Source organism: Caenorhabditis briggsae (assembly GCF_000004555.2).
Source record: "Caenorhabditis briggsae complete genome, chrI, whole genome shotgun sequence".
NCBI classification, from domain to species: domain Eukaryota; kingdom Metazoa; phylum Nematoda; class Chromadorea; order Rhabditida; family Rhabditidae; genus Caenorhabditis; species Caenorhabditis briggsae.
This window is the reverse complement of record NC_013489.2, coordinates 11,470,685-11,481,332: the sequence shown is the minus strand read 5'-3', so window position 1 is coordinate 11,481,332 and position 10,648 is coordinate 11,470,685. Positions and strand designations below refer to the sequence as shown.

The 10,648-nt window shown below is 40.8% G+C and overlaps 3 protein-coding genes across 3 annotated transcripts in view; 2 read left to right on the top strand and 1 right to left on the bottom strand.

The window, feature by feature from the left end:
* Cbr-lrk-1 overlaps nt 1-5,398 on the top strand; it is a gene marked incomplete at both ends in the record, with an annotated part of 5,505 nt that extends 107 nt beyond the window's left edge. The window contains 8 exons of the mRNA XM_002640347.1: nt 239-1,004; nt 1,052-1,284; nt 1,902-2,078; nt 2,168-3,599; nt 3,646-3,735; nt 4,454-4,912; nt 4,958-5,133; nt 5,239-5,398. Coding sequence (XP_002640393.1) covers nt 239-1,004; nt 1,052-1,284; nt 1,902-2,078; nt 2,168-3,599; nt 3,646-3,735; nt 4,454-4,912; nt 4,958-5,133; nt 5,239-5,398 — 3,493 coding nt within the window. The remainder of the gene's footprint in view (nt 1-238; nt 1,005-1,051; nt 1,285-1,901; nt 2,079-2,167; nt 3,600-3,645; nt 3,736-4,453; nt 4,913-4,957; nt 5,134-5,238) is intronic.
* CBG08439 lies at nt 1,335-1,759 on the bottom strand (the record flags this gene model as incomplete). The annotated part of the gene is made up of 2 exons (XM_002640348.1): nt 1,335-1,688; nt 1,733-1,759. The coding sequence occupies 2 exons, from the start codon at nt 1,757-1,759 to the stop codon at nt 1,335-1,337; spliced, it is 381 nt and encodes a 126-aa protein (XP_002640394.1).
* Nucleotides 5,399-9,269: 3,871 nt separating the features above from the next.
* The window catches only part of CBG08441, a gene marked incomplete at both ends in the record, with an annotated part of 5,602 nt that continues 4,223 nt past the window's right edge, over nt 9,270-10,648 (top strand). The window contains 2 exons of the mRNA XM_002640349.1: nt 9,270-9,382; nt 9,430-9,829. Coding sequence (XP_002640395.1) covers nt 9,270-9,382; nt 9,430-9,829 — 513 coding nt within the window. The remainder of the gene's footprint in view (nt 9,383-9,429; nt 9,830-10,648) is intronic.

Below are 10,648 nucleotides of genomic sequence, written 5' to 3'. Positions count from 1 at the left end.
AAACGAATAGATCTTTACATGGTGGCCTAACTTTTGCAAGTTGGATTTCTAGGCCACCACGTCAAAATGGCCTAGGAAATACACTAGACCAGGTCATTTCTAGGCCATTGGTGGCCTAGAAAACCCAACTTGAAAAAGTAAGGCCACCATGTCAAAACGTTTTCGTTTAATGTCGAAATATTTCTCGAAACCGTGCCAAAGGGATACATTGGTTGTAACTAAGAAAAGTTTTTTTCAGAGACGACATCGAATTCTACGGAGCTTGCACTTTTCTTCATGACTGCGGAGAGCTCGTGCGATTCGAGGATGCCACACTTCGCGATTTGATCTTCGTGGATCCTCTCTGGCTCGCCGAGTTCCTAACCTCCATTGTGATCCTTAGAAGCCCCAATCTACCAGCCGGACTCTTATCAACAGACGCCATTAACCCACTAACCCGATCTTTCAAAACTGGAGCCCTCGCCATGCTCAAAACCCAACTTCTGGATCTTCTTCACAAGTTCGAATTGGCTCTGGCTACACAACCCCGGCAACTTCTGATCCCGAGTCTTCTCCCAGACGAATACAGACTCCGTTCAGACTTCTTGACGTCTGCAGTGAAAATTCGAATGAAAATGACGCAGTGGAACGTTCGGTGTCCAAGTCCGGCGGGGTCTCCGGCGAAGTCACCATTGCGAAGGACATCACCAACTCAGGCTAACGATGCAGAAGACGTCATGCTTCATTTCACCTACGACGATGATCAGTTGCTTCGAAGGATCTATGCATTGGCTTATATTCCATCAGGATTCTGGAGTCGTCTAGTGACGCGGATCATGGGAGACAAGAATGTATGTGCTGCCATTGAGAGTATCTTCATGACCACTAGTGCCGATAGAGCAAAGATAGCGGACATCGCGACGAAGCACGCTAAAGCAGAATGGGTTGTATGGCAGACAGGGATTGAGTTGCACGTCAAAGGACACTCTCTGTTCACTTTGAAACAGTTTTTGCCGCTAGCGGAGGTAAGCAGAAAATATCTAGAAGGTTCTTTGACCTCTTTGAATTTCAGATCCGCGACATCGACTACAGTAACCTAGACATGCGAGCAAAGGATGAGCAAAAGCGGTGGCGAACTTGGAATCAACCGGCACATCGTCCGATTTTTGAGATGGTCGTCAACTCGCTGAGCATCTCGACCGCATCTCAACACGGTCGTAAGCTATCAATGAAAACCGACGTAGAGGGTAGAAGCCGTTTATTGGCGCTGATATCAGATTTATTGGACACGTTACTCGAGGACTGGTAAGCTTTTAAAATCAAGAAAAAGTTAAAGGTTTGGAGGCTGACGTCTTCTAATGGGTCGAAGTTCCCAGACGAGTTTCAGCCATATTGAAGGCGTGAACAATGGGGATGTTTGTCTGGAAATTTTTTGACAATCTAAGAGGGATTACCGTCTTCTGAACCCTTACCAGAAGCTTGAGCGAACGCTCTTTGACAGATGCGTGAAGCTCGACAGGTTCCTCGTCGTCACTATCATCAGAATCGTCATGTTCGACTTGAGCCAAAAGCTCCTCGTACGTCTTCTTCTTCAGCTGAATCGCTGGTTGACGACCGTACGCTTTTTTGTAGTCGAATGGGATGTTCAATTTCTCAGCAACAATTTTCGCATAATCGAAAACTTTCGGAGCATCTTCCGTCTCATTCATCTGGAGTAGAACTTTCAGAATTGACAAATCTGGAGACCACTCACAGTTGTTTGATGTACTGGTTCCTCCATCTTTTTTTTCCAGGAGAGGAGCAGAAAGAAAAACTACTGATATCTGATTAGACACGTCTCTCCCTATCAGCTGACAGAAAAAGACTTTCAAAACGCCAATGATTCTCGGTCGAGTTCACGGAATTTGAATTGAATCTTTCAGGTATCCTGCTCTGGGAACTCGCTTTGTGCATAGTTCGGAAGGCGACCTACTGGTATCCAGATACGTTTTATGTCCACAGTGTGTGAGAGACACAGAGAGAAGTGCTTCAAGAAGCCACGTGTCATCGGCAGCATCTCATAGGCGGTCTCAGGATGATGGAGAGATTCCAGGGAATAGGTGAGCAGGGTGCTCCACAGAGCAGCGTCTTAGACTCACAAGAGCTTCAGACTGAGCTTCAGACATATCTCAATAACTTCATTTTTTAGCACGTCTCATATGAAAGGTTCTCGAACGACAGGAGACATCTCGAAATGCCGTCCCGGCGTTGTCCATTGCTTTGTAATCGAAGAATGTATGCTGGCTGGCCGCGAATACAATTGGGTTGAATGCCCATCTCATGGAGGTCTTCATATGAGAGAACTCGCACCGGATACCGTATTCGCTGACATTGAAAACGCTCTAACCATCCACGTGGATCAGCTGAAACGAAGTCGAATGCTAGGAAGAGGAGCGTTCGGATTCGTGTTCCGTGCTACAGTAAGACAACCAAATGGAGAACTCTGCGAGGTTGCTCAGAAAATGCTGGAGCCAGTGGATCCGGGACCAGGAGGACGGCCATCAGCACTAGCTGCTTATAAAGCGGCCGCTGATAAATGGAAGAGGGATAGTATGGAATTTGCATGTCGAGCATACTGTACCTCGAGACAAGAGCTCAGTTTGTTGAGCCGGATGAAACACCCAAATGTGATAGGATTAGTAGGAGTCTGCACCTTCCCATTGTCTTTGGTAGTGGAGCTGGCACCCCTTGGAGCTTTGAACCAACTTCTTGGATCTCATAGAAAAGCTGGAACCAAACTATCGCTAGGTGTAATCAAGGAGTCAGCTGTGCAAGTGGCTCGAGCCCTGGAATACCTTCATTCAGCTCATATTATATACAGAGATCTCAAGTCGGAAAATGTGCTCGGTTGGAGATTCCCAGCACCATTCAGCCCTCAAAATGATGTTTTGTTGAAGCTAGGAGACTATGGAATCTCAAGAAGTGTTCTTCCATCCGGTGGAGCTAAGGGATTCGGAGGAACAGAAGGATTCATGGCTCCAGAGATTGTCAGATTCAATGGAGAGGAAGAGTATACACAGAAGGTTGATTGCTTCTCGTTTGGAATGTTTCTTTACGAATTGCTGACTCTTAAGTTCCCATTCGAGGGAGAGGAACATGTCAAAGAGAGAATGCTAGATGGAGCCCGCCCGGTGCTTCTTCCCCATGAGCTCTTGCTCCCCACCCCGATGTTAGACCTTCTGGTACACTGCTGGTCGGCTCATCCCGAATCCCGCCCGTCGTCTTCTCAACTAGTCGGATTCTGTGCTGCTCCAGAATTCACGCATCTTCTAGACGTTTGTGAACTTGGAGAAGCGCTCCCGCCAAGTCAACTAATGGCAGTTCCGATAACTGATGAGATAGATGATCCGGATGATTTTGAAGCGCAGTTATGGCTCAGCGGAAGAGAAATGGTTGTCATGGGATGCACACAATATGGATTCGTCGACCAGAAATCGATTGAATTGCCACATCGATCGAAATATGTCAGCAAAATTCGTGATTCTGTGTGGTCTTGCGACGAGTGTGGACAAGTTACGGTTTATGGAATATCTCTACACGAAACTGGCCATCTACAGCTACCTTCTCTCAATGGGACACTGGTAAATTCTTTCTAGCTCGGCTTTTTTTTATTTTTAAAAATTTCAGATTCGCGCTCCCGAACTTATTAGCAACGATGTGCTGGTGCTAATTTCTGAGAAACAAATCGTGCTACTGAGACTATCCGAAACGAATTCGGTGAGTTTTTTTTTCTCTAAAAATTTGAAAAAAATACCTGAATTGTCGGCCAAAACCCAGTCGCCGATCCTCCTTCCAGTTTCTGAAAAAAGAAAATTAAAAAAAATAAATCGAAAATTCGGAAAAGGGACGATTTTCACAGGAAAAAAAACATTTAAAAAAGGAAAAAACCACAAAAAAATTTTGACCGAAAATTCTACAGCAATCTTTTAAAGGAACATTATCCGAGGGTGTTTAGAGTTTCGACACGAAATTAATTTTTTGTGAAAAAAAACGAATTTGTATAAATTTTTTTGAGCAGCATTTGACCGAGAAATTCCGAAAAATTACAAAATTCAAACTTGCAATTTAAAAAACGTATTTTTCAAGCTAATTAGGCTCGTTTTTCATAGTTTTTGAAGAAAAATATCCTTAATTCCATGACAAAATTCGACTAAACATGCTACCGTAACCTTTCAAAGGAACATTATTCAAAGATGTGTGAGGTTTGACACGATATCAGTTTTATTACAAAAAAAGAACTTTCAAAAGGTTTTTTTGTGAAGAATTCGACCGAAAAAATTACTAACATTGAATAAAACATATAAAATCAGAATTTTCGCTATTTTCTAGCTAAAAATGATTCAAATCAATAAATTCTTATAAAATGCGAAAAAAACCATATTTTCAAAATAATTTTACAAAACGAGAGGAAAATGATGGAAACGTAATTTTTCAGGTATCTCATCTCGGAACCTTCGACTCTCCTTATGAAATCCACACATCCACATTCCTCGACAACGGATCAACACGGCAAATCTGGACAGGCCACTCAGAAGGACGCATTTCCATTCACCACTTGGCCTCCAATGACACCTTCAGCTTCTCGTCAAGTCTCTATCTCCCCGACGACAAGTCGGTAGTTAGACAGCTAGTAGGCTCAAAAGATGCTCAAAAAGTGTGGATTTCCTTAGAAAAGAGCTCAAAAATCCAAATGGTGGAGGTAGAAAAACGACAAGTCACCGGCTCGCTAGATATACGAAAAGTGATGCCTGGAAGTGAAACAATTCATACAATCGACATGGAAATGGCTAGTCAGAACCATGTAACATATCTAGGGCTTCTAGAAAGAAACAATGGAGATCAATTGTATATTGGAACGTCGAAAGGGTTGCTGGTGATTGCTCATGCCGCGACAGTAAGATTTTTATTTAATAAATCTAATTGAGAATTCATTTTTCAGCTCCAACCGTTGTCTGCATGCCGTCCGTTTGAAGGAGACATTACATCAATATGTATTCTAGAAGAACCTTCTAGAGAAGAAGAAAGTATACGTGGCAAAGCGACGACGTTGAGTACGGCGTCGTCGGAAAGCGGGTTGGGATGGGTGCGCGAGAGAGTTAGTGAAACTGTTGATCGGTGAGTATTTCAGAAAACTGTATTTAATCGCGCCGTAGGTGCGGCAAACAGATGACTGTTTTTTTTTCAAAATAAAAATTTTATTTTCTAAAAGTCTTTTTTCAGTTTCCGCTCGAGCTCAGCCACGGTCGAAACCCAAGGAGCCGCGCTTCTTGTGTGCGTTGGCCGCCAATTTCGAAGTCTGTCCCATCGCTTCGTCTCTGAACAAAAACTCGCCGACGTCTACTCCATCGCAGTATGGCGTACGGAAGAATGGGCACTGTGATAATAATTTTTTTTGTCTTTCTTGTTTTTTTTTGTTGCTTCTGATCTCCAATAACTTTCCAAATTCCAAAAAAACGGCATTTTCCCCTTATTTTCTAGTCTTTGTTCTATTTCTATGCTATTCTTGTTCAGACAGGTTTCTTTTTTTCATTCTCTCGCCTCTTTGTTTATCGCATTTTCCAATAAATATGGACCATGGAAACCGTTCAAATTCAGTGAAATTCAACTTGATTTATGTCTCCAGCGGCGATGAACTTTGCGACCGAGATTTTAATTAAAGGCGCATGAACGAAAACAGCGAAAGTTTTTAGAAAACATTCATGCGCCTTCGATACAGTATCTCGCAATTAACTCACTCTGATAATTTTTTTTGGCTGTTTTTCCAGTTTATAAGGAAATCCATCTGGGAAATATTAAAAAAGCCGACGAGGCCGAACATTTCTTTAAAGGCGCATGGTCGGAGCTGAAGCCAAAACAGCTACGGCTTTTACAAATAAGTTCGTGCGCCATTGATACAGTAGCTCGCAATTATTTTATTTTGACCCCTTTTCGACTGTTTTTCTAATTTATGAGGAAATTAAGCTGATTATTCATAGGAATCTAAATAATTCAATTGAGAATAAGCAAAAACCTGAGGAAAAAAGGCGAAAATTAAATAATTCCGAAATACTGTATAAAAGGCGCATGAAGGTATTTATAAAAACCGTAGCCGTTTCCTCCTCAGGAACATACAGTATCAAAGGCGCATGCAATTATCCAAAATTTGGACTTTTTTTCCTACAGGACCGACAATGTATCTTTAAATTGTGTTTTTTCGATCGCAAGGTTCATCGCCACTGGACAAGAGTAATAGCATGGAAGAGAAGAGCACCCGATGGCCGAACAATTGAAAAACCTAGTCCGCGAGAGCCGCACACCACCGCCATCCCCCAATATTTGACAAGTAAATGTCTTGTACGATAACCGTTAATAAATATTTGTTTAATCTTCAAAGAATTTGATAATTTTTAAATAAAAATACAGCTGAATGACCTCTAAATAGTTGAAAAACAAAAAGATTCACACTACGGTTTTCCTCACATAGCCTTGGGAAATGGTCCCAAGTTTCAGAAACAGAGTTCAGATTTTTTTTTTGGTTCCTCTAAATTTAATATAATCCGGATCTAATTTTCAATAAATTCTCCACAAATGTTACTTTTCATATTTTTTCTTTTTCTTTTTTTTCTCCCTTTTCCCTTTTTTCCGTCACCTCCAAAAATCGATATGCCATCTGTGTTACACCATTGGCAGACGTTCTTAAAGAAAAGTTCGCGCATGGAAAAAGGGTTGGAAAGACGTTGAGAAAGAGATGGATAGTAAGACAATTTCTGGCTTTGTGTATCAGGATTACTGTAGGACTAATGTAGCATCTTGAAATCGTTGTTTTGTTTCTTCTTTTCTAAAAAATTGGTTATTGTTTTTTTGTTGTCATTTTAATCCTTGGTTCTTGCTCACTTTAATTTCCCCAAAATCTAGATTTTCATAAATTTTGTATTCCTGTGCCCAGACTACTGTAGCTGCATTTTTACTCTGTTAATATTTATTAAGAATCTTCCTCCACTATTCTTTTCGATTTCTCATACTACATATTTATCAATATGTCTCCCACTACTTCTTTATGATTCCCTCTTTTATAAATATACAGTACTGGCCAAAAAGGTATTCGCAAATAGTTTTTCGAGCATAACTTTTCTGAAACTTAAGGGATCGATCTGATATTTTAAGACAAAGTTTAAAACGGTAAAAGAAACTGATTCAACAACAAGAGTAGTCAAAATTTCAAAAAATTGAAAAAAAATCGAAAAATTCATGAAAATTGCAAAAAACCGGTAAATGGAACTTTGACTTCTGAGATCTAGGATAGACCGGTAAACGAAAAATAATAATAGAAAATGAATAAAATAGCTTTAGTACTTCGTTGGGAAGCCTTTGGCGTCGATTACCGTTTGACATCTTCTTGGCATCGAGTCGAGAAGGGTGTCGATGACAGACATCGGGATGGCCTGCCAGACATCTTGGAGTTGGTCGAACTTCTGGTTGGCATTCGAGGCACGAACCCCTCTAAGCTGTCTCTCGACATGCTCCCAGAGGTGTTCGATCGGATTCAAGTCCGGAGATTGACTTGGCCAGTCCAGAAGATCCACGTGGCGGCGTCGGAACCACTCCTTGATGTGCTTCGAGGTGTGCTTCGGGTCGTTATCCTGTTGGAAAACGAACGCCCGGCCCACAGTAGACCTTGCCCAGGGTCTCATTGTGTTCTCCAAGATGTCTTCATACACAAAGCGATCCATGATGCTTGTAATTCTTCTCAGCGGGCCGATTGAAGTCCCAGAGAAGCAGCCCCAGACCATCACCGATCCACCTCCATGCTTGACGGTTTGGAGCTGGTAGCTGGGATCGAACCGACATCCAACCGGACGGCGAATCCACTTGATACCGTCAGTACCGAACAGATTGAACTTGGATTCGTCGCTGAACACGTGATTAGCCCAATCCTGACGTCCCCAGTGGAGATGAGCTCTGGCCCATGCTACGCGGGCGATTCTGTTCTTCTTGCTGATCGATGGTTTCTTAGCTGGCCGTCGTCCATGGAGTCCAGCATCTTGAAGACGTCTTCTGACGGTTCTCAGGGATGGTGTGACTTCATTTGGAGTCTTCACGACCATCTGAATGTCCGTAGAACTCCTCTGGGGATCCTCTCTTGAAACTCGGACGATGTTCCGATCCATGTTCTTCGACGTGATACGCGGTCTTCCAGGCGATTTTCGCTCCACCAAGGCTCCCTAAACATTTTTTTCCATAACTATACTATTTTTGAATATTACCTCATCCCGAAACTGCTTCAAGATCTTCTCGATGGCACGTTTAGTAACATTGAACTGCTGCGCCAAGAGGTCCTTGGAACATCCACTTCTGAAGCCGATGACGATGGCTTTACGGATGTCCTGAGAGATGTTTTTTTTTTCCGAGGGGTCTGGCCATGTCTGTAAACAGTTTTAAATACATAGGAGCCAAAACCAACATTCTTAGAAACCATAATATCCAAAAATATAAAAATATGAAAAAATTGAAAAAAACAAAAAATTTCTGAAAATGATGCAATTTCCTTGTACGCAATTTGTCGTCACCGTGTACGACATGCACAGTAAAATTTTCAGATCGATCCCTTAAGTTTCAGCAAAGTTACTCTCAAAAAACCGTTTGCGAATACCTTTTTGGCCAGTACTGTAAATGTTTATTCTCCGTGGAGCGCGATTGCACACTTTTCTCTGGAGAGGTATACCGTACCTGACATCCGCTTGGATGCCACAAAATTTGTTTTTAGGATTCGTAATTTCTCAAATTTCTGAAAAGAAAAACATTTTGAAAAAAAACGCATTTCTTAAAAATGTGGTCTCTATTCAATTTTTCCCCAATTGGAAGGAACCTGGCTCCGTCTTCGATACGTTTCTTATTTCTTGAAAGTTATATTCCCTCGGGTTACTGTAGGACTACTGTAATAGCTTTTCATGTTTTTATCTCCTCTTTCTTTCTTCCATTACTGAATTTTTCTCTAATTGAAGTCTACGTCAACTTTGAGCTCAATTATCTCGGTTCCTGCAAAAGATATCAAAAAGTTTCAACTGATAAAATGTTTATCATAATATCACTAGTATTTTATTAGTTGACGAGTTTTTGATATCGTTCACATGAATCGAGATGAGTGAATTTAAAGTGGACGGTTTGGGTGCACTGAACGCTGAAGTCTTGAGTTTAATGATCACTGTATTTTTCTATTCCATTAAAAAGTATCTCAACATTTTTCATTTTTCATCTTTCAGAAAAACTCCAAAATGGCGGCCCCAAGAAGAAATTTCGCCATAATCTACGAAATCAAAAATGTGAAAAAACTGCCAAAGACAAATTTTTCTGTCGGTCAGAATTACTGGTTCTATGGACTCAAATGGTAAGAAGAACCACCCAAAAAACAGTTCAAATCAATTCGTATTTTAGGAGAATTTCACTTATGAGAAATGAACAAGATGTGACTATCAACCTATTATGTGACGAAGAAAAAACGCTCCAATCACATATAGGCTGGAATGTGGATGTGTGCATGGAAGTGGTTTTGGCATCTAAATATCCGTGCAAAACTCTTCGTGCCACTACCCAACATCATCGATTCACTGGTGGCGATAGAATTTACAAATGTGAAAACATAGCTAAATGGTCTGACTTGAATAATGTTTTCAAAGGATTTTTAGAGAGAGACACTCTCAGAATTGAGCTCAACGTTCAGATCACACACATGGGCGGTTTACGGAGAATTATGAAAAATTTTGATGAATCAAATAGAGAGTTTTCTGATGTTGAATTGCTGGCGGACGGTCAAAGATTCTTTGTGAGCAAATTGGTGAGTATTAGGGGTTCGGAGTGCCTAAAACCTGCTATAGAAGAGCCTTAAACTTTGAACTTTGAGCAAATAATTCACGCCTTCTGTCAAAGATAAAAAAGAGTTGTTAATTGGTACTTTGCTTTGAGCTCAATTATCTCAGCACCTATAAGAGATATCCGAAAGTGACTAACTGACAACATGTTTATCATAATATTATCAACATTTAATCAGTTGACAAAATTTTGATATCTCTCATAAAAACCGAGATAATTGAGCCTAAAGTGAACGTATACGGTGGGCTTTATTAGAACACATATGGTAATTAACTTTGAGCTCGACTCACTCAATTTACAGTTAACAACAGTTTGCAAATTACAAAAATGTTGGTTGCGTTATGACAAGGATTTTATCAATTGATACTTTTCGATATCTTTTGAATGAACAGAGATAATTGAGCTCAAAGGCATTCACTAGAGAATTTATGGTATTCCTGTTAAGCTTCAAAAGTTTCAGTAAAAACTCGCATAAAATGCCCTCAAACCGTCAACTTTGGACAAATAATTCGGAGGGTACAAACATTTAGGGGTCATTGGGGTCATAAGAAATATCAAGAAGTGTGTCAACTGATAAAACGTTGGTGATTTTATGATAAACAATTTATCAGTTGACAAATTTTTTATATCTTTTGAAGGAACCGAGATATTTGAGCTGAAGCGCATACATGAATGGCAGGCTTCTATTAGATCATTTACGATGAAAATGAGCAATTTAAAGGCTCACCATGACAACCCATGTGAATCTGTGTATGTTGTTCCTCCGTCACTTTGCATTAAAACC